The sequence below is a fragment of the Peromyscus eremicus genome, chromosome 3 (genome assembly GCF_949786415.1).
Source record: "Peromyscus eremicus chromosome 3, PerEre_H2_v1, whole genome shotgun sequence".
Lineage (NCBI taxonomy): Eukaryota > Metazoa > Chordata > Mammalia > Rodentia > Cricetidae > Peromyscus > Peromyscus eremicus.
The window spans coordinates 154,150,141-154,173,698 of record NC_081418.1 but is presented as its reverse complement, the minus strand read 5'-3'; the positions used below and the strand labels follow the sequence as shown (position 1 = coordinate 154,173,698).

Here is a 23,558-nt window from a genome sequence, read left to right as displayed (position 1 = left end):
CTGGCAGTGTCTCCCATTCAGCCTTCCACTTCCCAGAATTCTCCTCTCTCCTTGTCCCGCCTATACTTCCTGCCTGGCCACTGGCCAATCAGTGTTTTATTTATACAGAACGAGATCCACAGCACAAAACAAAACAAAACAAAAAAGACAGGCCTAATTGGGAGGAAGATGTTCAGCTTTCTATGGCCCCATGTTGGAATGCCAAAATGTTCTTGGTTGTTTTTGCTCTTTTGGGGCCACCTCCCAGCTCCCAAATAAAACACACATGGAGGCTTATTCCGGTATTTATTGATCTATTTATTTATTTATTTAGGTTTTTTGAGACAGGGTTTCTTTATGCAGCTCTGGCTCTCTTGGAACACCCTCTGTAGACCAGGCTGGCCTTGAACTCAGAGACCCGAATACCTCTGCCTCCCAAGTGCTGGGATGTAAGGCATGTGCCATCACTACCTGGTGGAGGCTTATTCTTAATTATAAATGCCTGTCCTTGGTTTGGCTTGTTTCTAGCCAGCTTTTCTTAACTTAAATTATCCCATCTACCTTTTGCCTCTGGGCTTTTGCCTTTCTCTTTCTTCTGTATATCTTACTTTCTCTTTTACCCCGTGTCTGCCTGTGTGGCTGGGTGGCTGGGCGGCTGGGCGGCTGGGTGGCTGGGTGGCTGGGTGGCTGGGCGGCTGGCCCCTGAAGTCCTCCTCCTTCCTCTCTTGTTCCTCAATGTTTTCTCTTTTCCTCCCAGATTTCTCCTATTTATCTTCTCTGCCTGCCATCCCCTCCTATCCTTTCTCCTGCCTTGCTATTGGCTGTTCAGATCTTTATCAGGCCGATCAGGTGTTTTAGACAGGCACAGGAACACAGCTTCACAGAGTTAAACAAATGCAACATAAAAGAATGCAACACATCTTTGCATCCTAAAAACAAATGTTCCACAGCACAAACAAATGTAACACATCTTAAAATAATATTCTTCGATAGAAGAACAGGAGTCTGCAGGAGTGAGAGGCAAATTAGAGAGGGTAATGGAGGGCACATATGATCACAATATACTATATACATGTATGAAACTGTAAAAAATAAATACTAAGTATGCTTTGCATTAAACAAGAGGCAGTGTAAAGATGGTCTTCTCTCAAGCTGGGCCAGAGTAACATCACTGAAGAGACTCACCTGAGGGCATGTCTGTGAGGGTGTTTCTAGGTCTTAACTGAAGATAGAAGACCTTGAATGTGGGCAGCACCATCCCATGAGCTGGGCCCTGGACTAAATAAAAAGGAGAAAGTGAGCTGAGCACCAGCATCCCCCACTTCCTGACTGAGTCCTATGTGGCCAGCTTACCTCCTTCTGCCCTGGCTTCCTGACCACAGCCAACTCTACCCCTTGAACGATGAGCCTCAGTAAGCTATTCCTTCAACTACTACAAATAGCTTTCTGATGGTTTATGGGAAAAGAATTTAAAATGTAGGCAGAAAAGCTTTACTTTTTGCTTTGATTATCTAATTTTCCATTGTCTCCACTTGCATTTAACACACTAATAAAGAGTTCATGTGTGATTTAGTGGTAACCCAGTCTTTAATGTTGTATTTGGGTTTATTACTATTTAGAGAACTCAGTAGCACCTGTAATTTCATTTAATTATTTATCAACATCTTGGAAGCTTGCCTCACACCAGAGTATGATTCTGGTGGTCATAAAAGTGTGTAAATCAATCTATAGCTTTAAAGTGATACACTGCAGAGGACTTTTACTTTAGTTAATAGGCTACCCAATAGCAAGACATCATTCTGAAAGGCCACAAAAAACGATGCCTAGATTATAATTAGATGTGTGTAATCAATATCATTTTCAAGGACTAGATATGTTCCGGTAAATTTTGCTCAAGGCAAAAACCACTTTCTGATCAATAAATTGTCTCATAGGAACAGAGGTGCATTCCCAAGGAGAAACCCCCAGAAGAGAAAACATTTGATCACTGAAGGGGTTACATTCCTTAGCTCTAAGGTGCTATGTGTGGCTGACACACAGAATGTGAGAACAAGTGACTGTGGTTTGGGGGGTAGGAAAGTGAGAACGAGGGACAAGGAACAGGGCTGGAGAGATGGCTCAGCAGTTCTGAGTCCTGACTTCTCTTCCAGAGGGCCTGGGTTCAGTTCCCAGCACCCACATTGGGCCTCACAAGTACCTGTAACTCCAGTTCCAGGGTATTTGACGCCTTCTTCTGGCATCTGTGGGTACTGCATGCTTGTGGTGCACATGCCCACACAAATAACAAGTATTAAAAACAGAATAAGGAGCCGACTAAATAGGGCATAACTGAAACTCCTGGCAGTGTCCTCCCTCTCACTGTTAGAATAACAGTTTGTCCTTTGCCACCACTCACAAGGACTCTATTTTAAATAAAGAAATTATCACCTAACCAAGCTGACTCTCTCTTATACAATTAAAAATATTTATTTTATGCGTATGAGTGTTTCCCCTGCCTGTGTGTATGTGCACCGTGTGTGTGCACCGTGTGTGTGCCTGGTACCACAGGAGCTTCACAGGTGCCGCTCATTGCCCGGCACGCCGCTCCTGGTGCTCCCACGACTGCCGTCCTTCTGTCCTTCATTCTTACTTGCATGTCACTGGTTTTCCAGCCACTCACCTGCGGCTGCCTCTTGTCTTCTGTGTTTCCTTTCACTCACCCACGTGTGAAAGCATGTTGTCTGCTCATCTGCTCTCTTTGGTCTCCTGGTGTGATCTCCAGAGAGACCTTTCTCATGTATAGCCACACTCATAGCCTCCCACAGGGTGCCCAGAACTTTAGAAGCCATCACAAAATAGTTATTGCATGGTTGGATCTAACGAATAACTCGAGCTATTATGTGGTCCTTTTTGATTGCTCCCTACGGATAAGTGTGCTAAGTTTTTGATATTATTTATCAGAGAAGATCTTGTTGGTCATTCTAGTGTCAGTCTGAGGAAAACAAACCAACCTGGAGTCCATGCAGGACATTCAGATGGCTGCACCGATCTCAAGTTCCAGGAGTGAGGCATCAGGCAGTCACGTGCTTTTTAAAATTATTGTTATTTTACTGGAAATTGATAGTTATAACTTCTGGTGAGAGTCAGAGGGCCCCTTGCAGGCTGGTGAAATTCTAAGTCACCAAGGCATAAAAACTAAATTTAGATTTGCTTTGCTCACTTACAAGAGTGTCAGTACCCATTTAAAAAACAATGATTAATGACATAGCTTTAATTAATTAGTAGTTATTTGTGGGACTGAGGATGGAATCTTGAGCCTTTTACATGCTAGGTAAGTGATCTCCCACAAAACTCCACCCCCAGCCCTTGGTTACAGTTTGAATTATGAAGACAGTGGATACCTTTTCTTTTCTCCAGAAATTCTCTTTATTGAAGCATTATTTACTTGTTTTTCTTCTGACAAACTCTCACTGAGTTTTCCTGACTCAGCTGCTCCAAGTTGCTGCCTCCCAGGGGGTCTGCCACTTCCAGGCAGCTCCTGCCTGTGCTAATGTCTCTCTCTCTCCACAGGAGTACATCGCCAAGAACTTCTGCATCATGCAGTCCCAGATTGGCTATGATATCTTGGCAGAAGATACAATCACAGCCTTGTTACACAACAACCGTAAACTCCTGGAGAAGCACATCACGGCAAAAGAAATTGAGACCTTCGTCAGCCTGCTCAGGAGGAACCGGGAGCCGAGGTCTGCTCTGGTTGGATTGTGGGGCCATAGCCAAGCTCTGCTCTGGCGGGGATGGAAGAGTATTGTTTTTTTTATTAAGTTTAAAAAGTTGAGCACTTATTGTAGCACTGACTGTTGATGGGCAGACAATGCATTTATTTCTGTGCTAATGGTGTAAACAGAAGCTAATTCTGCTTCTTAGGTGATGGGAGCCCTTTGGAGACACTGTTGACTTGTCTTTCTGGTGCTGGGGAAATCTAACCTAAGGCTCACACATGCCAGGAAAGTGATTGGCTGCTGCACTGTACCCCAGCCCTAGACTGACTTTTAAATGTACTCATTTACTTCTATATGGCCTTTCAAAATATATTCATGTATTTCACGCCTGTAATCCCAGCTGCTCAGAAGGCTGAGACAGGAGGATTACAAGACTAGGAATTGGGTTACAACAGCGAGTTAAGGAAAGCGTGGGTAACTTAGTAGGCCCTGTAGCAAAATAAATTTAAAAAACAGTTGAGGAGTTAACCCAGTGGGGGACTGTGAGGCTCAAGGTTTAGTCCCCAGCACTGCAAAAGGAAGCCACAGAAAACCCAGAATGTGTTCCCATAGACTCACCCGGGGCCAGCTGTGGGCCACATGTGTCCTAGGAGAGCTTTGGATGATGATCAGCACATTTATGGGCCATGGCACCATGTTGTGTTGTCAAAAAGCTGGGCACTTCTGATGGGCGCCTCATTTAAATATTATGCAGCTCCTTCTCATGAGGTAAGTGTCGTGCATTGTTATCTAGATTTTAATAAAATTAAGTGAATGACTTATTATCTATTTCTTTTTTGCTACTAGGAATTGAACCTAGGGCCTCTGACAACTGTAGGCCAAGCTGGCCTGGAGCTCACTATGTAGACCAGGTTGACCTTCCCCTTGAGGCAATCCTCCTGCCTCAGACTTCCAAGTGCTTGGATGACACAAGTGACCACTACACTTGGAGGCTACTGAGCTTTTACCTGCACTCTAGGAAGGAAAAGATGAAGGACAAGCCACATGCTAGTGAGCACCCCCGTCAGGAAGGGGGTGCCAGGCCTGAGGGTTTGCATTTTCTCTTCTCACTCCATGCCTCTCCCGAAGTGTGCATCCTAACCCTGTTACATACTCACTTGGTTTTGCTTTTTTGTTGATACTTCGTTTTGGAGACACTCACTTGAGGGAAGATAAATGATTTTCCTAACATGAGTCATTGTGCTAATGGATGAACATAATCTAAAAAATAGAAGTAAACATACCCATTCTACACAAGGCTTTTATGTAATAGAAAGAATTGTTTAATTTGCTTTTAATGATGCAGTAGATGAACAGCACACAGAAAAACACTGCATTGAAACAATATTAAAACAGCATCAAAACAAGCTTCTTTTATTAAATTCCAAATTATGTTTTTGTTGTGATGATTTTATTAAAATGCTTTGTTGGGCTGGCGAGATGGTGCAGTAGGTGAAAGCATTTGCCAGTGGAGCCTGATGGCCCAACTTCAGTTCCCAGATCTCCAGGAGAAGAGCTGGGTGCAGGGACACTTGGCTCACGTCTGTGATCTAGCATTCCCACCGTGAGATGGAGGTGGAGGCGGGACGGTCAGCCAGAAGTCTGTGGACTGGTCAGCACCGTGCGGCAGAAGCAGGAGACCTTGCCTCAAGATGGAAGGACAGAGCTGACTGCCGAAAGTTGTCCTCTGACCTCCGCACACACCATGGCTTGCCAGAGCCCATGTCTGGCCATGCACACACTCTAATAATTAAACATTTTTTTTTTTAAATTAATGAGTGGATACACTCAAGATACTTTGTTTACAATAATGAAATTGTTGAAGAATCACTAAAAGATATTCTGTTAAATATAAAAATAAAATGCTTTTTCTTCATGTTCACTTTTCTCTTCCTAGGTTTCTAGACTATTTGTCTGATCTCTGTGTGTCCAACAGCACTGCCATCCCCATCACTCAGGAACTCATCTGCAAATTCATGCTGAGTCCTGGCAATGCGGACATCCTCATTCAGACAAAGTAAGTTGCCCCATGGAGGTGTCTTTCGGAATAGCCCTTACTGTATGTGTGCTTCTTAATAGATTTTGTGTGTCATTGGTTTCAAGGCTGGTGTCCATGCAAGTGGAAAACCCCATGGAGAGCTCCATCCTTCCTGATGACATTGATGATGAGGAAGTTTGGCTTTACTGGATTGACAGCAACAAGGAGCCTCATGGCAAGGCCATCAGGCACCTCGCCCAGGAAGCCAAGGAAGGCACCAAAGCTGACCTAGAAGTTCTTACTTACTACAGGTACTGGGGGCACTCACACTCCACATCGAATATTCACAGGGAGCCGATTCCCAAAAACTTCTAAGAACTAGAGATACAGTCAGAGGGCATTTAAAACTCAGAGAGGGGAGCTGAAATGGTCAGGACCACCTAAAGATATCAAAATGAAAGCTAATGTATGTGTATTCTTCTTGCATTCTCTGATGAGGTTGGGACTTTTGTCAGGAAGGCGTTTCTTCCTGTTACTGGTGGGATGTAGGTGAGGATGAGCAGCAATGAGACCTTGACTGTGGACTGATGGGGAAGAGGAGCTGGGTGAGATAGATCTGGTTGCAGGGGTGGCCTCACACAAAGTGGCAGTGGGTTAAGATGGAATCTTGTGAGCATGTGCACTTTGGGGCTGGAGAGGTGGAGGGGTCTGTAGTTCTGAAAGGTCACCTGTGTTCACTAGCAAGAACAGGAGAGGTGGTTCCCAGGGGTCAGTATGTTGGGATCAGTAACGTAACTGGGGGGCTGGCAAGATGGCTCAGTGGGTAGAAATGCTTGTCATACAAGCCTGACAACCTGAATTTGATCCCTGGAACTAATGGGGGAAGGGGAACCAGCTCCCAAGTGCTGCCCTCTGACCTCCACATGGTGATGTGTGGTGTGTGGATGGCCTCCTTCCCCCTCAAGAACCCTGTAGTAGCACCACTGGGACCGATCCTGTTTGCTCTGTGAACCAGGTGGGACAAAATCAGTGTAGATACTGGGGGTCCCCACCCTCGCCCCAGCAGAGGCTGGGAAGGTGGAGAGAGGTGTCTTCCTGTGACTCATCGTCCATTCCAGGTTTGGTGCACTTGATGTTAGGACTGAGATCCTGGCCGTGAGAGGAGCCTTAGTGACAGGGACAGAGTGTTAGACCTCTGCTCTCCTTTGTCCAGTATGAAAGAGTTGGGCTCAGTGCTGTAAGTGCTGATGAATGCATGTGCACAGCCAGCAGATGGCTGTGCTTTGTTGTTTAGGGCCTTGACAGAGGCAAGAGGAATAATGTAACACATCTCATACTTTCAGGTACCAACTAAACCTCTTCGCGAGGATGTGTTTGGACCGCCAGTATCTGGCCATCAACCAGATTTCAACACAACTGTCTGTAGACCTGATCCTTCGCTGTGTGTCTGATGAGAGCCTGCCCTTTGACCTCCGAGCTTCTTTCTGTCGACTCATGCTCCACATGCACGTTGACCGGGACCCCCAGGAGTCTGTGGTGCCTGTTCGCTATGCCCGGCTCTGGACCGAAATCCCCACAAAGATCACGATTCATGAGTATGTTTGGAAACTGTATGTCTTGGTTAGGGTTACTATTTTTTTAAAAAGTAATTTATTTATTTTATGTTATGTGCATTAGTGTTTTGACTGCATGTATGTCTGTTTGAGGGTGTCAGACCTTGGAGTTACAGTTGTGAGCTGCCATGTGGGTGCTGGGAATTGAACCTAGGTCCTCTAAAAGAGCAATCAGTGCTCTTAACCACTGAGCCATCTCTCTAGCCCCAGTTAGGGTTACTATTGCTGTGATGAAATACCATGACCAAAGTAACTTGGGGAGGGAAGGGTTTATTTGGCTTTTGCTTCTACATCATCTTCATCATTGAAGGAAGTCAGGCAGGACAGGAACTCAAGCAGGGCAGGAAACCTGGAGGCAGGAGCTGATGCAGAGGTCATGGAGGGGAGCTGCTTACTGGCTTGTTCTCCATGACTTGCTCAACCTGATTTCTTAAAGATCCCAGGACCACCTGCCCAGGGTTGGCAACACCCACAATGGCCAGTGGGCTCCCCCCGCCCCATTAATCACTAACTAAGAGAATGCCCTACAGCACAGTCTTGTCTACAGATGGTTCTTATGGAGACATTTTCTCATTGAGGGTCCCTCCTCTCTGATGACGTTAGCTTGTGTCAAGGTGACATAAAACTATCCAGTACATCGTATTCATTACTTTTCTCATAGCTGATGAGAAACAGCTACAGAGGGCAAGATTTATTGCACTTCACAGTTTGAGGGAGCAGTCCACAATGACAGAGAAAACTGCCAGGACCTCGGGGCAGCGTCACCTTGAATATTCACTCAGGAGGCAGAGATCTTGCCTCTCATTTTTTCTCTCTTTATTCAGTAATGGTCTCCACACTCAAAGTGGACCTTCCCTCTCCAGTTAATTGATTCTGGAAACATCCTCACAGATGTGCCCAGAGGCATGTTTTCTAAAGGATTTGAGGTCCTGCCACATTGACAGTGAAAATGAGCTGTTACAGATGCATTTCTCAGGACGTTTAAATTCAGCAGATGAAAACAAAGTCAAGTGTCTTCAATTTTGAAATGAAAAACACAGGAAGGGATTTGTGCATTTTCCATTCACGATGTTCATTTGGGAAGAGTCAATAAGCTATCCTAATGTGGGATGTCTTTCTGTACGCTGTGAATATGTGTTGCTCCCATTGGTTAATAAATAAAGCTCTATGCCTGGCCTATGGCAAGGCAGGATAAGAGCCAGGTGGGAAATCCAAGCAGAGATAGAGGGAGAAGAAGGGCAGAGTCAGGGCAGACGCCATCCAGCTGCCCAAGGAGCAAGATGCCAGCAGATCGGTAATGCCACAGCCACGTGGCAAAATATAGATAAATAGAAACGAGTTAATTTAAGTTGTAAGAGCTAGCTAGTAATAAGCCTGAGCCATCGGCCAAAGCAGCTTTATTTATTAACCAATGGGAAGCAACACATATTCACAGCGTACAGGAAGACATCCCACATCAATACCCCCCCCCCCCCCCCAGGGCAACATGATAGCTCTCTAGCAAGAAACATGTAAATAACTGTAACAGTCACAGCTTGCTGAGTGTGTGGTGACTGGCAGACTCCACCTTGCTTGTTCCATCTCAGTTCGCAATGGCCCGTGTCACAGATGCCATGTGTACCCCAAGAGGTTGACTGACGTGTCCAAGGCAATGCACTCTAGGAGTCAGATAACACCCCACTTCTCCATGTTTCTCATCAGCTTAACTTGCTCTTGTGTTATCTGTCCAGGTATGACTCTACCACAGACTCTTCCAGAAATGACATGAAGAGGAAATTTGCCCTCACGATGGAATTTGTTGAAGAATATTTGAAAGAAGTTGTAAATCAGCCATTTCCCTTTGGAGACAAAGAGAAAAATAAGCTGACATTTGAGGTATTTAAAAAATTTTCAGTTTATTTTCTTCGTGCCTGTTGCCCACAGTGGTCAGAAGAGGGTGTCAAATCCCCTTGAACCAGATGATTGAGAGCCATGCTGGTGTTGGGAACCAAACCCAGGTCCTCAGGAAGAGCAGCAAGTGCTCTCAACCACTGAGCCGTCTCTCCAACTCCACTTGAGGCATTTTAGCTGCTCATGGCACGATTGTGTGTTCTTGTCAGAAATCAGATTCACTGAGCATCGTAGATTTTCCTCTCCTCTAATAGTCAGGGTGTCAGTTGAGTTGTTAGGTTTAGGCAGATGTAATTCCATCTGACGATGATAAAAATAAAGATTTGGGATTTTAAACTTTAATCTCATTCATTAACTTACTTTTGAAACCATGCATGATGTGTAGAAAAGCAGTTCACATGTTAATTAGACAACAATCAAGTGATGTGATACAATTTGAAACAGAAGAGAAAAGAGAAAAACTTCAGGTTACAGAGCCCTCTGACAAATTTGAAAAAAAAAATCACCTTGTCTAAGTAGATTAGTGTGACATACGTACTCAGTGACTAGTAATGCTTTATCCCTATCATATTAATGGTCAATAGAATTACAAATAAAAGCCCATTTTATTTTAATTTTTATTATGCCTTGATAATTAAAATGTTCTATCTCAATTATCAATTAATTAAAGCTTTTCTTGTTTATTTTGTTTCATATATGTAAATTTTGTTATACTTGATAAACAGTGACAGTTTAGAATACTTTAGATGCCCCTTCCCCATCTTCATGGAAACGATGAGTTAGCCTCATTGACCTGAATTGAAATCTGAAGATACTGTAACAAAACTAGACAGAGGGCGCTGTCACATCTTACCTGGTGCATTAGTTATCCACTGTCAGGAGACATATCACCCCCAGTGTGGCGGCCCAAAGGAAACAGCATTTCTGTGAGTCACCAGCCTGGGTGTGGAGTGCTGGTGTCTGTTCAGCCCCTGATGGAAGTGCTGTTTCTGCCTCACTCAGATGGATGGTGGTGGCCCTGCTTCTGTGCTGGCTTGTCACCACACACCTCAGCTGTTTGCCACATGGCTTTGCTGTGGGCCGAGTGTCCTGTGACACAGTACCTAGCTTCCCACAGAGTGAGAGCCAGAGGACAAGAGAAGGAGAGAGGGAGGGGGAGAGAGAGGGAGGGAAGGGGAAATAGAGGCAGGAGAGAGAGAAAGAAGGGGGAAATAGAGAGAGTGAGAAGGAGAGGGAGGGAGGGAGGGAGGGCACTTACATGCGGTGTTCCGTAGTCTAACCTTGGCTGACCTTGGGTGTGACAGCATTTCTGCTGTGTCACACACCAATCTGACACATTGTAGGAGAACAGCCTACATTGGAGCCATGTCTTGGAGGCTGCATCTCACCCTTGTTATTTCTTGTAATACTAAGAAGGCCACAGGCCAGGCTAGGGGACATAAAATTCTGGGCCAATTTATGGCTCATATTTATTAAAGTAATTTAACCACTGATTAAGTGGTATCCTCCGGACTTGCATTTAATTAAGTAGTAGATACTGTAGCATAAGCTCCTTAAATCACCTTAAAGTCTCTTAGGAATCGATCCTAGATTTGGATCAGCCACACTCGGAACAGTGGCTTTTACGGGGACTCTAATTCCTAGGTGTTAAAGAATTAGGGACTTAGAAACGGGGAACCGCTTTAGATGTAAAACCTGTACATGTTTGTTCCGTTTTCTGATGCTCTCTGTTTCTCACTCTGCTGACGAAGGTGGTCCACCTGGCCCGGAACCTGATCTACTTCGGGTTCTACAGCTTCAGTGAGTTGCTGCGGCTGACAAGAACCCTGCTGGCTATCCTAGACATCGTCCAGGCCCCCATGTCATCATATTTCGAAAGACTAAGCAAATTTCAAGATGGAAGTAAGAACTTTTGAGGAATGTGAAAAAGTTTTTGTTGTTAAGCAGGACTGAGATAAAAACCAAACATATAGAGAAGTAGATTTTTAACATGTGTGTGCAATCAATACAGGCACTGACTCTTGATGGGGCTGCATGATAACAGGGTGGACATTCAAGCAATTTCCTCTAATAATAATATGTGGGGTTTGTTTTTTTTTTGTGTGTGTGTAGTATGTGTGCACATGTGTATGGGCACACATGTACTGGTGAGCTTAAATGTGTGTATATACACGTACAGGCCTGAAGTTGACTTCAGTCATGTGTCTGTTTTGACTGCTGTCCACTTTATTAATTGAGGCAGCATTTCCTGATGAACCCAGAGTGCACTCATCCTGGTTACTCTAGGTATTGCCCTAGGGAGCCCCTTGTCTCTGCTTCCGGAGTGCTGGGGCTACAGGCAGCTACCATGTCTGCTTGGCTTTGACACGGGTTCTGGGGATCTGAACCATCAGACTTCCAGTAGTGTCTATATCATAACCAGGCTGCTTTTTTTTTGTAATGGTGATTACATTAGGTTGAAAAGTACTCCAGGACAGGAAGTTGTTTCTAAGAGTTATAAGGAAGTGTGCATGCTGGTCATATCCCTGTGAGGATGTGAGTGAAGGAGGATTGGGAAGATGAGCGGATTTGCAGTACAGTTAGAACTGAGACCTCAGCTTAGCACATGGAGGATCTGAGCTGGGGTGGCTCTTTGGAGTTGTCACACATAGAGACAAGAGGGTCAAATATATCTTTGCAACAGCAGCAGTTATCCATTAGCTTCTGGCTTCATCATGGAAGAAGATGTGTGAAGCTGGGATACCCTGCCCAGGAGTGTGACATGGGGAAGCTGGGATACCCGGCCCAGGAGTATGACATGGGGAAGCTGGGATACCCTGCCCCGGAGTATGACATAGGGAAGCTGGGATACCCGGCCCAGGAGTGTGACATGGGGAAGCTGGGATACCCTGCCCCAGAGTATGACATGCAGAAGCTGGGATACCCTGCCCAGGAGTATGACATGGGGAAGGTGGGATACCTGCCCAGGAGTCATGGTGAGTGAGAGACAAGGTGCTGATGCTAGCAGCTGGGGGAAGCCAGACTGGAGAAGGGCTTTTGCACAGAGCACAGTAATGGCCAGTGTAGTACCCAGGACAGGATGGAAAAGGAAACATCAGATTTCTAAGTTCAGGCATGAAGAGGGACTGTCTGATCAGGAATTTCAAATGAGGTACTTACAGAAAAGCTGAAAGAATGAATTGCTGTTACCCCAATTTCAGTCTCTTTGACACAGCACAGAAAACCACTTAAGCCCTTCACCTTTAGTGCAGCCTGAGTCCTGAGTTACTACAGCAGAAGCAAACCTGGATGGTCTGGACAGTTACCTTGGGAGCTCCAATTACAAGGACTTCTGGGAAAAATTTTGTGTAGTTTTTCCTAGGGATGTGATCACATGTCTCTTTACTTCAGAAAGAGTACCGATGACAGACCAAAGGGACAGTTCTACCCAGATCTAGCTTAGTGAGCCAGTGAGTTATCGAGTTATTTACAGGAGTACGTGTGACTCAAAAACAGTGCCGTCACTGAAAAGTCTACTCATCATGGGCAGCTCAGGCAAGCTCACCCCTGAAGCTCCCTTACAGTTTCCTGGCAGCCAGGCAGAATGGAGCCTCCTCTCCCCAGCAATTGCTTATTGCATTTATAACCTTGATGAGGGGACTTATGGATTACGTAAGGTTTCAGGAACTTCCTGAGTCTTGTGTGTTTCATTTACTTCTTTTGTCTTAGGAGTTTTCCTCCTCTCTGTAGGAGAGAGTGTTTCAGTTTGGAAGAAGTAGCCACAAACTGTGAATGTCTCCATAGGCTCAAGTGTTTGAACACTGGATTCACAGTTGGTGTATTGTTTTGGAAGGCTGTGGAATCTCCAGGAAGTAGAATCTTGTTGGAGGAAGTGGGTCACTAGGAGTGAGCACTTACCTTTATGGCCTGGTCCCACTTCTGTCCATGGTGATGTGAGGAGTCTCTGCATCGTCTTCCTACCTCCATATCTTCCCCACCATGACAGCCTGTGCCTCTTCAAACTGTGAGCCAGAAAAAGCCCTTCCTCCATTAAGTTGTTCTTCTCAAGTATTCTGTCACACTGGAAGAGAGATAAAAGGGGTTGTGTGATAATCACCCTCAGAAAGTTGAAATAATGAGTCCAGTAGATGAGAACACATGGAGAGGAAGGGATCTAAAAGATCACAAGTGGTAGCTTGGGAGCTTTTAGAATGAGCAAGGCTGGAAGTGGGGGAGAGGAGACACATCCTTGAGTCTTGTGTGCAGAGGGAACGAAGACTATGTGAGCCTGAGCATCCTCACGAGGTAAAACCAAGAAAGAGAAGGACCTGCGTCTGTGCCCCCACCAGAGGCACTTTAGAGAAGTGTGCTGTAGAAGCTGCTGAGTAAGATAAGCTTCCATTCCGGGTGCCTGCGGCAGCTGAGCATGCCCAAGAGCCAGCATGCAGAGAGGAGGTGGGCATCAAGTTCCACTCCAAGCCAAGATGCCTTTGGTCACTGATAGCTGCTGGGAGAGGGAAAATCATTTTTCTTTGAGGATGTGGTCCCTGCTAAGTTATCCATGCTCTAGTGGATGGTCCCACACTCAAGTGTATGGGAGTGGTACAAATTGCACTCAATGAGTTAAAAAAAGGACATGAAGTTGAGTGTGGAGGGTGGATCCAGGAGGAATTGTGGGAGAGGGAAGAATATGATAAAAAAAATACTGTATGAAATTCTCAAAGAACTAAAAAACCAACCAACCAACCAACCGAACAAAAAACCCCAAACAACAACAACAACAACAACAACCACCACCAAGCCAGTAAAGAAAAAGATTCTCTTGGAGACAGGGGAGCTGGCTGTACTTACTGTATGGGGACATTCTCATCCTCACACTCATCAGTCTAATGATGTTTATTTACTGTGTTATCAGTCGGGGAAGGAAATACTGTTCTCAAGCAAGGGCATTGACTCTTAGCCATTTGCTTAGCCTTATACCGTCATTCCCTCTCTGTGATTTAAGAGCACTGGCTGTGGAATGGATCTTTTGGATTGAAGAACTGTTTCAGGAGGGACTTTTTTTTTTTGTCACACACAGAAGTGACAAAAAGCACACGGACATAATGGCCGACAAATGAGACGTCTGGGGTATTATTTGCAAGTAGAACCTTTATTAAATTATACAATTGTTTTCTTTTTATACCAAAGGAAGTACAGTCCAAGATTTTGCTTTTTCTCTTTTCATGTATATATGTGATGTTTGCGTGTGTGTGCATGTGTGTATATGAGGTGCGTGTGTTTGCATGTGTGCATGTGTGTGTATGTGGTTATGTGTATGTGATGTGTGTGCATTCCTGTGTGTGGGTGTGCATGCTTGTGCTCGTGTATGTGCATGTGTGTGTGCACATCTGTGGGTATGCAGCATGTGGAGTCCCAAGGTTGACGTCAGGAACCACCCTCCATCACTCTTCTACCATATTCCTTGAGGCAGGGTGTCTCAGTCAAACCCAGAGCTGATCAGTGTGGCTATGGATGGTCTCACTAGCTGGCTTGCTCTGCAGTTCTCTGCCTTCTGAGGGGGAATTACACGTGACTTTTAAGTATTTGATCTTGGGTCCTCATACTTCCGCGGCAAGCACTTTAACCACTAAGCCATCTTTCCAGACCCAGCTTTTACTTTTTACTGATGCTAATAATAAAGGTTACATACAACCGTGACTCTCACCTTGCCCCATTCTTCTCCTCCTCCTCTTTTTCTTCCTCCTCTAGTGTAATATACACATACACACATACTGTGCTGAGACGAAACCCACTCCCTCATTCCCTTCCATCCAGCTCCTCACCTGTCTCCCTAATTTATCTCTCCCAACTTGATGTGTTCTCTCTCTTATTTTGTTTGAGCTTTTAACATCATTTTTTAATTAAACATTTAAAATTACATTACTCCACTCTTCCCTTTCCTTCTTCTAATCCTTCCCCCACACTCCTACTTTTCTCCTCAAATTGATGGCTTCTTTTTCTTTTATTATTATTGTTACACACACACACACACACACACACACACACACACACACATACACACACAAATGCATACATTTGCAAATACAACCTGCTGAATCTATTTGAGTGTCTTCAATATATATGATTTGAGGGTTGACCACTTGGCTGTTAGATAACCAATTAGAGGGCTCATTCACCAAGAGAAGCTAAATGATTCCTCCCTCAGTGGTCATTAGTTGCCTGTAGTTCTTTGTTTAGAAGTTGGACCCTGTGTGACTTCCTTCTGTGTTAGCATGTCTATTGATAATGTCACTGTTCAGGTCTTGTTTAAGAAGCCATATTGTTGAGGTCAACAATATGTAGCTTCCTTGTCATTTCTAAGAGACACAATTTCACAACAGACTTCCTGGTCCTCTGACTCTTAAAATCTTCCTGCTCCCGTCTTCCAAGATACTCCCTAAGCCTTAAGTGCAGGAGTTGTATTGTAGATGTATCCACTGGGGCTGACACCCCACAATCAGTTGGTCTTTGCAATTTGACCAGTTGTGGTTTTTTGTAATGGTCTCTCTTTGCTCCAAGGAGAGGTTTCTTTGATGTGGGATGAGACTTACACTTATCTGTGGGTATAAAATGTTTTAGACTGCAGTTAGAAATCATGCTGGCCTAGTAAAGTGGCAGTGGTAGGTTCTCCTCTAAGATCCACAATATCATTAGGCCTGGGTAGTTGGCTAGGTTTCTTGTACCAGGCATGGTTTCACTCCCATTGAGCAGTCCAATTAGATAGCTGTTGGTTAATTCCAAGATATGAATGCCATTATTGCATCGTTAGAGATTGTCTTGCTTTTCTGTTGCTGTGACAAAACATCATGACCACCGCAAAACTTACAAAAAAATAAAGTATTTAATTTGGGGGTTTACAGTTCCGGAGGGTTAGAATCCATGACCATTAATGCCAGGGAGCATGCAACAGGCAGGCAGGCAGGCAGGCATGGGGCTAGAGTAGTAGCTGAGAGCTTACATCTGATCCACAAACACTAGGCAGTGAGAGCTAACTGGGAATGTTGTGGTATTTTGAAACCTTGAAGCCTACCCCTAGTGACACACCTCCTTCAACAAGGCCACACCTCCTAATCCTTCCCAAAACAGTTCCAGCTGGGGACTAAGCCTTCAAACACATGAACCAATGGGGCCATTCTCATTTAAACCACCACAGGGATGTCTTGGCTTTCTGGTCATTGTTGTGATTTACAGGCATCAGATTGGGTTGGAACATTGCTTTACTCTCTTGGCAGCTTGCACAGCACCTTCTGGTGCTATGAAAGTTAGGAGGCCTTTATGTTAGATACAGCCTGAATCTTCCGAGGCCTGTGTCCAAAGTGTGTGGTGTCTTCAGCAATAGAGACCTGCCTTCAACCTCTGAGAGGCATTCAAAGGCCACAGCAGTAGCCTATATTGTTTGGGGAGTCACTTGGACTGCCATGACCAACCCTTGAATAGAAGTTTCTCATGCCTGGTGCTGGATTTTTGTTAGTTAGTCTGTGGCTCTTGTGGGATCATTGTCAGCCCAAGTGGCATAAATTCATTTAATATGTGTGTGTATATATGGGCAGATATAAAATAACATGATTCCCTGAGGCATTATCAAACATCCTTGGTGTTATTTGCTCCCCCTCACAAGAGCCCCCTTTGTTAGTATCCTTATCTGCTTGTTGTTTGGATCCATCTGGGTTCAGAGAGGAAGCTAACCCATAGCATCAGAATCTGACCACCTCAGGTCTAGTGAGGCGTCTGATTTAGGGCTGTCCTTTCTTTTCACAGCTGTCTCTCAGCCCTTGAGCTAGAATCTAACAAAGTAGCAGATCACAGGAAACTGAAAGACCAGACAGCCAAGTAGTTTCTTTTTATCATCTATTGTTTTGCTTTTCCGTAGCTCCAACTTCTTGGTGTTTTCCATGGTTGACTGACACATGGGTCTGTGACAGTCAGTGACTGTCATCCCCCTACTGGGAAAGAGGGAAAGGCACTGGAAATGGGAAACCACTAGAAAAATGGGGAGTTCCATTCTGTGTGGTTTCCTTCTCTGAGGGTTCAGGTTCATAGATTGTCCTGGTGTCATTCCTGTGGCTGTGATAAAATACCCGAGAAACAAGCAACTCAGAGGAAAGGGTTTAACCTAGTTCACAATTCCAGATTACAGTCTGTCACTGTGGGGAAGGCACAGGCGCGGGAGCTTGAGACAGCTGGTCACATGACGTCCACAGTGAAGGGAGAGATGCTTGCATGCACACTTGAGACAGCTGGTCACATGACGTCCACAGTGAAGGGAGAGATGCTTGCATGCACACTTGCTCAGCTTGCATGGTTCCTTACACAGCTCAGGGCCCAGCCAATGAGATGGTGCTGCCTTATTTTGGAGTGGTGTTTCCCATTTCAGTAACCCCAATTAAGAACAATCTCTACCAGGAGTGCCATAGGCAAACCTGAGCTAGGAAATCCCCCTTAAGACTCTTCCAAAGTGATTAGGTTTATGTTGGGAATCATCTTCAGTCTTCTACCTTACTCATTGAGGCAGAGTCTCTCAATCAAACTCAGAATTCACCCATTTGGCTAGTCTCACTGGTCAGCTTGCTAACTAACTGTCACAGAGATGAACTGTCTTGGGACCTAGAGAATAAGACATGGGTAACCATAATGCCTGAAAGGACCAGAGTTGCCTCAGTTGATATTTAGCCCTGTGACCTACCACAGTGTAGGAGAGAGGTAAGGAGCAAGAGTGGTGAGAGGCGCTTTGGATATATGATGGCCCAGGAGGAACCCTATATGTGTGTGTGTATGTGTGTGTGTGTGTGTGTGTGTGTGTGTGTGTGTGTGTGTGATTCCATTTATATATGGAACATATATTCCCCCACACCTGAAAAGTTAAACAAGAAAAACTTAAATGGTACCTTATGTGTGCATGCATGATATGAGAACCCACAGGACAGTTGCTTTGGTATTTGGTGGGGAGAACTTTGGGAGATTGACTCTAACAGTGCATGAGGGAGCACTCTGGGTGATGGGAATGTTCAAGTCTGGATGGCATATGGTGTATGCATGCATGCATTTTTGTGAGAACCCCGCATACCTCACATCTGATGCTTTAAGTTACCTCCCAATCACAGAGCAGTACTGAACCCATGCATGGCTCATCTGGCCAGCTGGGAAGAATTAACGATCAGTTTTGCAGATTAAAAATCCCGAGGTTCCGAATACTGAAATGTCAGTGTTTGACAGTGATGAGATGTGGAGCTTGGCTATGTGCTGTGAAAATCCTTTCAGGTCTTTAGTGTAGGGGATGGGAAATGATTTCCTCCCAAGTCGTCCACTTGATATCCAGAGATGATGGATGATGAGGCCCTCAAGTCCTTTCTGCTGCTATGTAGAACACTGACACAGGCAGGTTGGGGAGGAGGGGGCTTTATTTTGTTTCACACTTCCAGGTCTTAGTAGTCACTAAGGGAAGTCAGGGCAGGAACTCAAGCAGGAACCATGGAGGAACACTGCTTGCTGGCTTGCTCACCTAGCTTTCTTATACAGCCAAGGCCCACTGGCCTAGGAATGGTGTCACCCACCGTGGGCTGGACCCTCCCACATCAATCAAAAATAGAGACAAATTCCACAGGACAATCTGATCAGGGCAATCCTCCTTCCATTGAGACTCCCTCTTTAGGTGACTAACACACAAAGAGGACTTAAAAAACAAGCTAGCTGTGGACAAATTCCAGTTCTGTTAAGTCTCATGCATCCTCAAAATCCACCTGTTAATAATTGTCAAACCCAGTTGTGAGTCGCCGTCCTGCCCCCGTGGAATGATTCATGAGACAGAAAACTTTTAGTTTGTGCAGCTTCAGTGTTACACAAATTTCTCATCACTTTGTACTCTTCTGAAATTGATGAGACACTTGGCTCATTGGGATAATAAAACCAATTGTCTTCCCAAATGATCCTCTGATTTCAGCATTCTCTCAAGGAATCAGGGGTCTGCCTTCCTATGCACTTCCCTCCTTCCTACTTTCCTTCCTTCCTTCCTTCCTTCCTTCCTTCCTTCCTTCCTTCCTTCCTCCCTTCCTCTCTTTCTTTCTTTCTTTCTTTCTTTCTTTCTTTCTTTCTTTCTTTCTTTCTTTCTTTCTTTCTTTCTTTCTTTCTTTCTTACAGGGTCTCTACATAGTCCTGGCTGTCCTGGAATCACTATGTAGAGCAGGCTAGCCTCGAACTCACAGAGACTCACATACCTCTGTCTCCCAAGTGCTGGGATTGAAGGCGTGCACCACCACACCTGATGGTTTTTGTTTTTAACCTAACAATGATGATTTCCATTTTCTCAAATCTCTCAACACACTGTATCAGTTCAAATTCTTGATGTTGAGTTAATTATTAAAAAAATTGGAATTCTAGGGTGTCAATTTCCCAGAGAATTAAAAGATTATGTGTTAACACTTTAACTGAAAAGCTATAAATGTTACTTAATTATGGTTGAGAAGTAGTGAGAATTCTTTTGTAACATTGAGGACTGGTCACCTTGGACTTGTCTCCAAAGTCTATAATTAGAAATTCCCCTGTGGTAAATGGATATGGAACTTCCTGCACATCTGTGATTTGCTCAGTGGGCATGGGACACACTGTCTGTGTGCCTGTGATTTGTACAGGTTGGGCTGATGTTTTTTTAAGCTGCAGAAGTTCACAGCATTAACATTTCTCATCACAAGTGAAAAATGCAGCATCTTTGAATTGGAGGCCTCTGAGTTGGCCATACATGGAAATGCCAGGGGAATTCTGTCGTCCACTTTCCACAGGCATGTGAGGATCTGGGAGGATGGGAACACACCCTCCTATCTTCCTGACTACATGTGTTACACATTAGAATGTTTTTGGCCTCTGGATTTTAATTTGTGGGCGACAGGATCTATGTTTGGGGGAAAGAATTGTCTAGGCTAGCCTTCTTTATAATAATCATTTGATTAAATGGTTATTTTCCATGCACATCTAAGTAATATTCAGATTTCTGTGTGAGCCAGGGGCAAGGTTAACAAAGGAGCCTGTTCTTCATTAGTGTGAAAAGGCATCCGTTGGAGGCTAGCCTGTAAGCATACTCAGCAGTGAGGTAAAGGTACTGGGTGGCCCCAGTGACTTAAAACTGTCATTGCCTGGGACCACCAGCACATCTGCAGCACCTTGCCAAGATGTGGGCCGTGCAGTGATTTGGGAACAATGGTTGGGGTTGTTTGGGAGTCCTGGACAGTGGAGCCTCTGCCTTGGGATTATTCTGACAGAAAGCAGAGGGCTCTCATACCCTCAAGCTACATCCACCTTTGACCAACCTTGGAAATTCCTTTTATGTAATTTTTTAAATCCACCCCCCCTTTTGTTATCTAAGTAGCCATATAACAAACAGCTCCCAGGACTTCAAAATTAAAACCCAAGTTTATTTCTGCCTGGGATATGCCCGTCAGATAAATGGCCAGTGTTCTATGCACTCTAAATCATGTTACTGGAATATTTCCCTTTATTATCTCAGCCAGCTGTGCATTTGGAGAAGGTGATAAATTCAAAGCAGCTCCACCTTTTCACAGTGTCCTTGTGTGTAGCTAGCATTGCTCATTGCCCTCTGGCCCATGCACATTCTTTTTAGCCATCTTTAATTTTTTAAAATTTATTATTTGCATCTTAATCTTGTGAGCATTCTCACAGTTTATATTCTTTTATCACTTGGAGTTCTGTTGCTCTGCGTTTCATTTTTATTCCCTTTCCTTTTGGCTTACACTCTCTGCATTTCTGGAACATTCTTTGCCAGATGCTGAGGTCTTTACTTCAAGCAGAATTTCATGAACACCCAAGAAGCCAAGACCAGTGTCTGCAAAGGAAAGTTGACGCGTGTTCTTTTGAGTCCAGTTGCTTGTTGGAGGAGACAAGACGGGGCCTAGGTTGTGAGAGTGGCAGGTGCTCCCTTGACTGACGAGGGGGTTTGCTGCAGACTGTGCTGTAGTGTGGATAGAGAACATCGATGAAAAGTCAAACTCAGGGGGAGTGACAGGCAGCGACTCCTCAGTGGACGTGTTTGTGCTTGTCATCTGTTTCTATAATGACGGCAGATAATAATGTCCTTCTTGGGTTCAGGATGTAAGTGAACAAATGCTAATTTGAGAATTCAGGCTCCCCCTGCCCCCACCAGACAAGAGGTTGTTTACCTTTAACCAACTTCCAAGCTCTTTTTGTGTTACGAAAGTCCAAAGCCCTTGTCTGAGTAGCAAGGGAAGATGCTGGAGTAAGGCATCTGACAGTTTGTGCACTCTTGGTACCCAACCAGGACCTTCCCACCACCCTGAAGTGTTGGTAATTACTAAAACCATGTGTTTGACACTTTATCCCTGGGCAGCCAGACTCCAAGCCCTCTCCCTAAGGATGTGGTTCAATGGCATTTATCGGACCCAAAGGAAAAAAAAGGTGGTTTGAGATGTAGGGAAACCACACAAGGAAGTGACAGCATTGGTGGCCCGCACATGTGTAAGCACGCTTCTGACCCTTCATGGGAGGCCTGTTGAGAAATATCCCTTGGCTGGGTCTGCTGACCCTGATGTCAGAAGGTTTCACAGCTTACCTTCATGGGCACAAGGAAGAGGTCGGCTTTAGTGTTTTGAACCAATTCAGATGATCTCCAAGTCTCTCTTAAAAAACAAAACAAAACAACCAACTAAAGCCATTGGAACAGTCCTCGTGGGCGACCCTCACAAGGTGTTTACAGAGCGATGGAAGGCTCTGTGCAGACGGAGTCCTGTTTCTTCATCGTTTGCTTAAAGCAATGATGGGAGCCAGTGACAGTCCGAGAAACCACAGGGTGAATTTAGGGTTCCTCTGAGCCTCCAAAGGAGGCTTGTGCTCTTTGGATTCTAAGCCCTCTTTGCTGTTGAAGCAGGCTCTTGTTATGGTTCCCAGGCTGGCCTAGAGCTTCTGGACTCCAGCCATCCTCCTGCCCCAGCCCTTCACAGAGAGTGACAGGTACCGTCCTCTAGATTTTAAACTTTAGGGTTGAAACATTTTATAAGAGAGAAAAGAGAACCTTATTAATTTGCTTATAGGGACTTGATCACAGTCTTTGTTTGCCCACGATGAACTTGCTGTCTCTTAGAGATAAAACCATTTGTTTTTCTGGTTTGTCAAACCATTCTACAGCACGGTGACCCCCACCACCCTTCAAATTGCTACATCCCAGCTTTTATAAAATGAATGGAAACTTAGGAATCCCCAAGGTGCAGCCAGTTACATGTGGGGTGTGGAGAATGAAGCCAAGTCCTCATAATAACATCAATGATCTGTGCTGGCGCTGTGGCCACCATGTTTTGCGTGTGTTGACTGAGCCCTCTTCTCGTGCTAGGCAACAACGTCATGAGGACCATCCACGGGGTGGGAGAGATGATGACACAGATGGTACTCAGCAGAGGCTCCATCTTCCCCGTGAGTGTGCCTGATGCTCAGCCCAGCGTGCACCTCAGCAAGCAGGCGAGCCCCGGGGAGCAGGAGGATGTGACAGTGATGGACACCAAGCTGAAGGTTATCGAGATCCTACAGGTGTGTCCTGTGGCTTGACACTGGCTTCACTTAAGCTTTGGGGTGTGTGTGTGTGTGTGTGTGTGTGTGTGTGTGTGTGTGTGTAGCACAGAATCACGTGAAACTTGCATCAATCCTCCTGCCTTAGCTTTCTGAGCACTGAGATTCCAGATGTTAGGTGCTGTATCTGGTTTTGCTGTGTAAATATATTGAAATGCTACTGGTGTAATGTGATTCTGAAATGCTACTGATCTCATTTTATTCTGAGAAGCCATTGCCCCATTTTATTATGATTTTTAAGTGAAGAACAGAGCTGGCAATCAGTTCTCCTCTGCACACTTACCTGTTGTTTTGTCCCACGAAGTACACTACTGATGCCTCGCAATTGTGGAGTGCTTGAGGGTGATAAAATTGCTTTCCCGTGTGTTTATTATCAGCTAGTATTGACCCTGATTGAATATTTTCTTCATTTAAGAAAGATTTTTAAAGCAGGCATATTTAATGATGGAATTCTAATAATTTTCTGTTTTTAATTGCTTGAAACATGTTTGTGAATCCCATGTATTCAGATTTCCTATTGTTACAGGAAACTAAAAAATTATATGTCACACACATTGGTATACTCCTGTAATTCTAGCACTGAGGAGGTTGAGGCAGGAAGATTTCTGTGAGTTCAAGGCCAGCCTGAGCAACAAAGAAAGACCCTGCTTCACTGCCCCCATCATTAATTAATGAACTTGTTAATGCTGATTTTATTACTTTATACAATTACCTCTCTTTGTTTTTCTAAGGGCCTGGGGATGTTTTTTTCACATTAGC

General features: G+C 44.7%; 1 protein-coding gene across 1 annotated transcript in view; it reads left to right on the top strand.

The window, feature by feature from the left end:
• Nucleotides 1–23,558, top strand: part of Itpr2 (inositol 1,4,5-trisphosphate receptor type 2) — a 429,229-nt gene that overhangs the window by 132,401 nt on the left and 273,270 nt on the right. Inside the window, exons 16-22 of the mRNA XM_059256359.1 lie at nucleotides 3,529–3,701; nucleotides 5,614–5,733; nucleotides 5,820–6,005; nucleotides 7,038–7,289; nucleotides 9,038–9,182; nucleotides 10,949–11,099; nucleotides 22,567–22,760. Of these exons, the coding sequence (XP_059112342.1) occupies nucleotides 3,529–3,701; nucleotides 5,614–5,733; nucleotides 5,820–6,005; nucleotides 7,038–7,289; nucleotides 9,038–9,182; nucleotides 10,949–11,099; nucleotides 22,567–22,760 (1,221 nt within the window). The remainder of the gene's footprint in view (nucleotides 1–3,528; nucleotides 3,702–5,613; nucleotides 5,734–5,819; nucleotides 6,006–7,037; nucleotides 7,290–9,037; nucleotides 9,183–10,948; nucleotides 11,100–22,566; nucleotides 22,761–23,558) is intronic.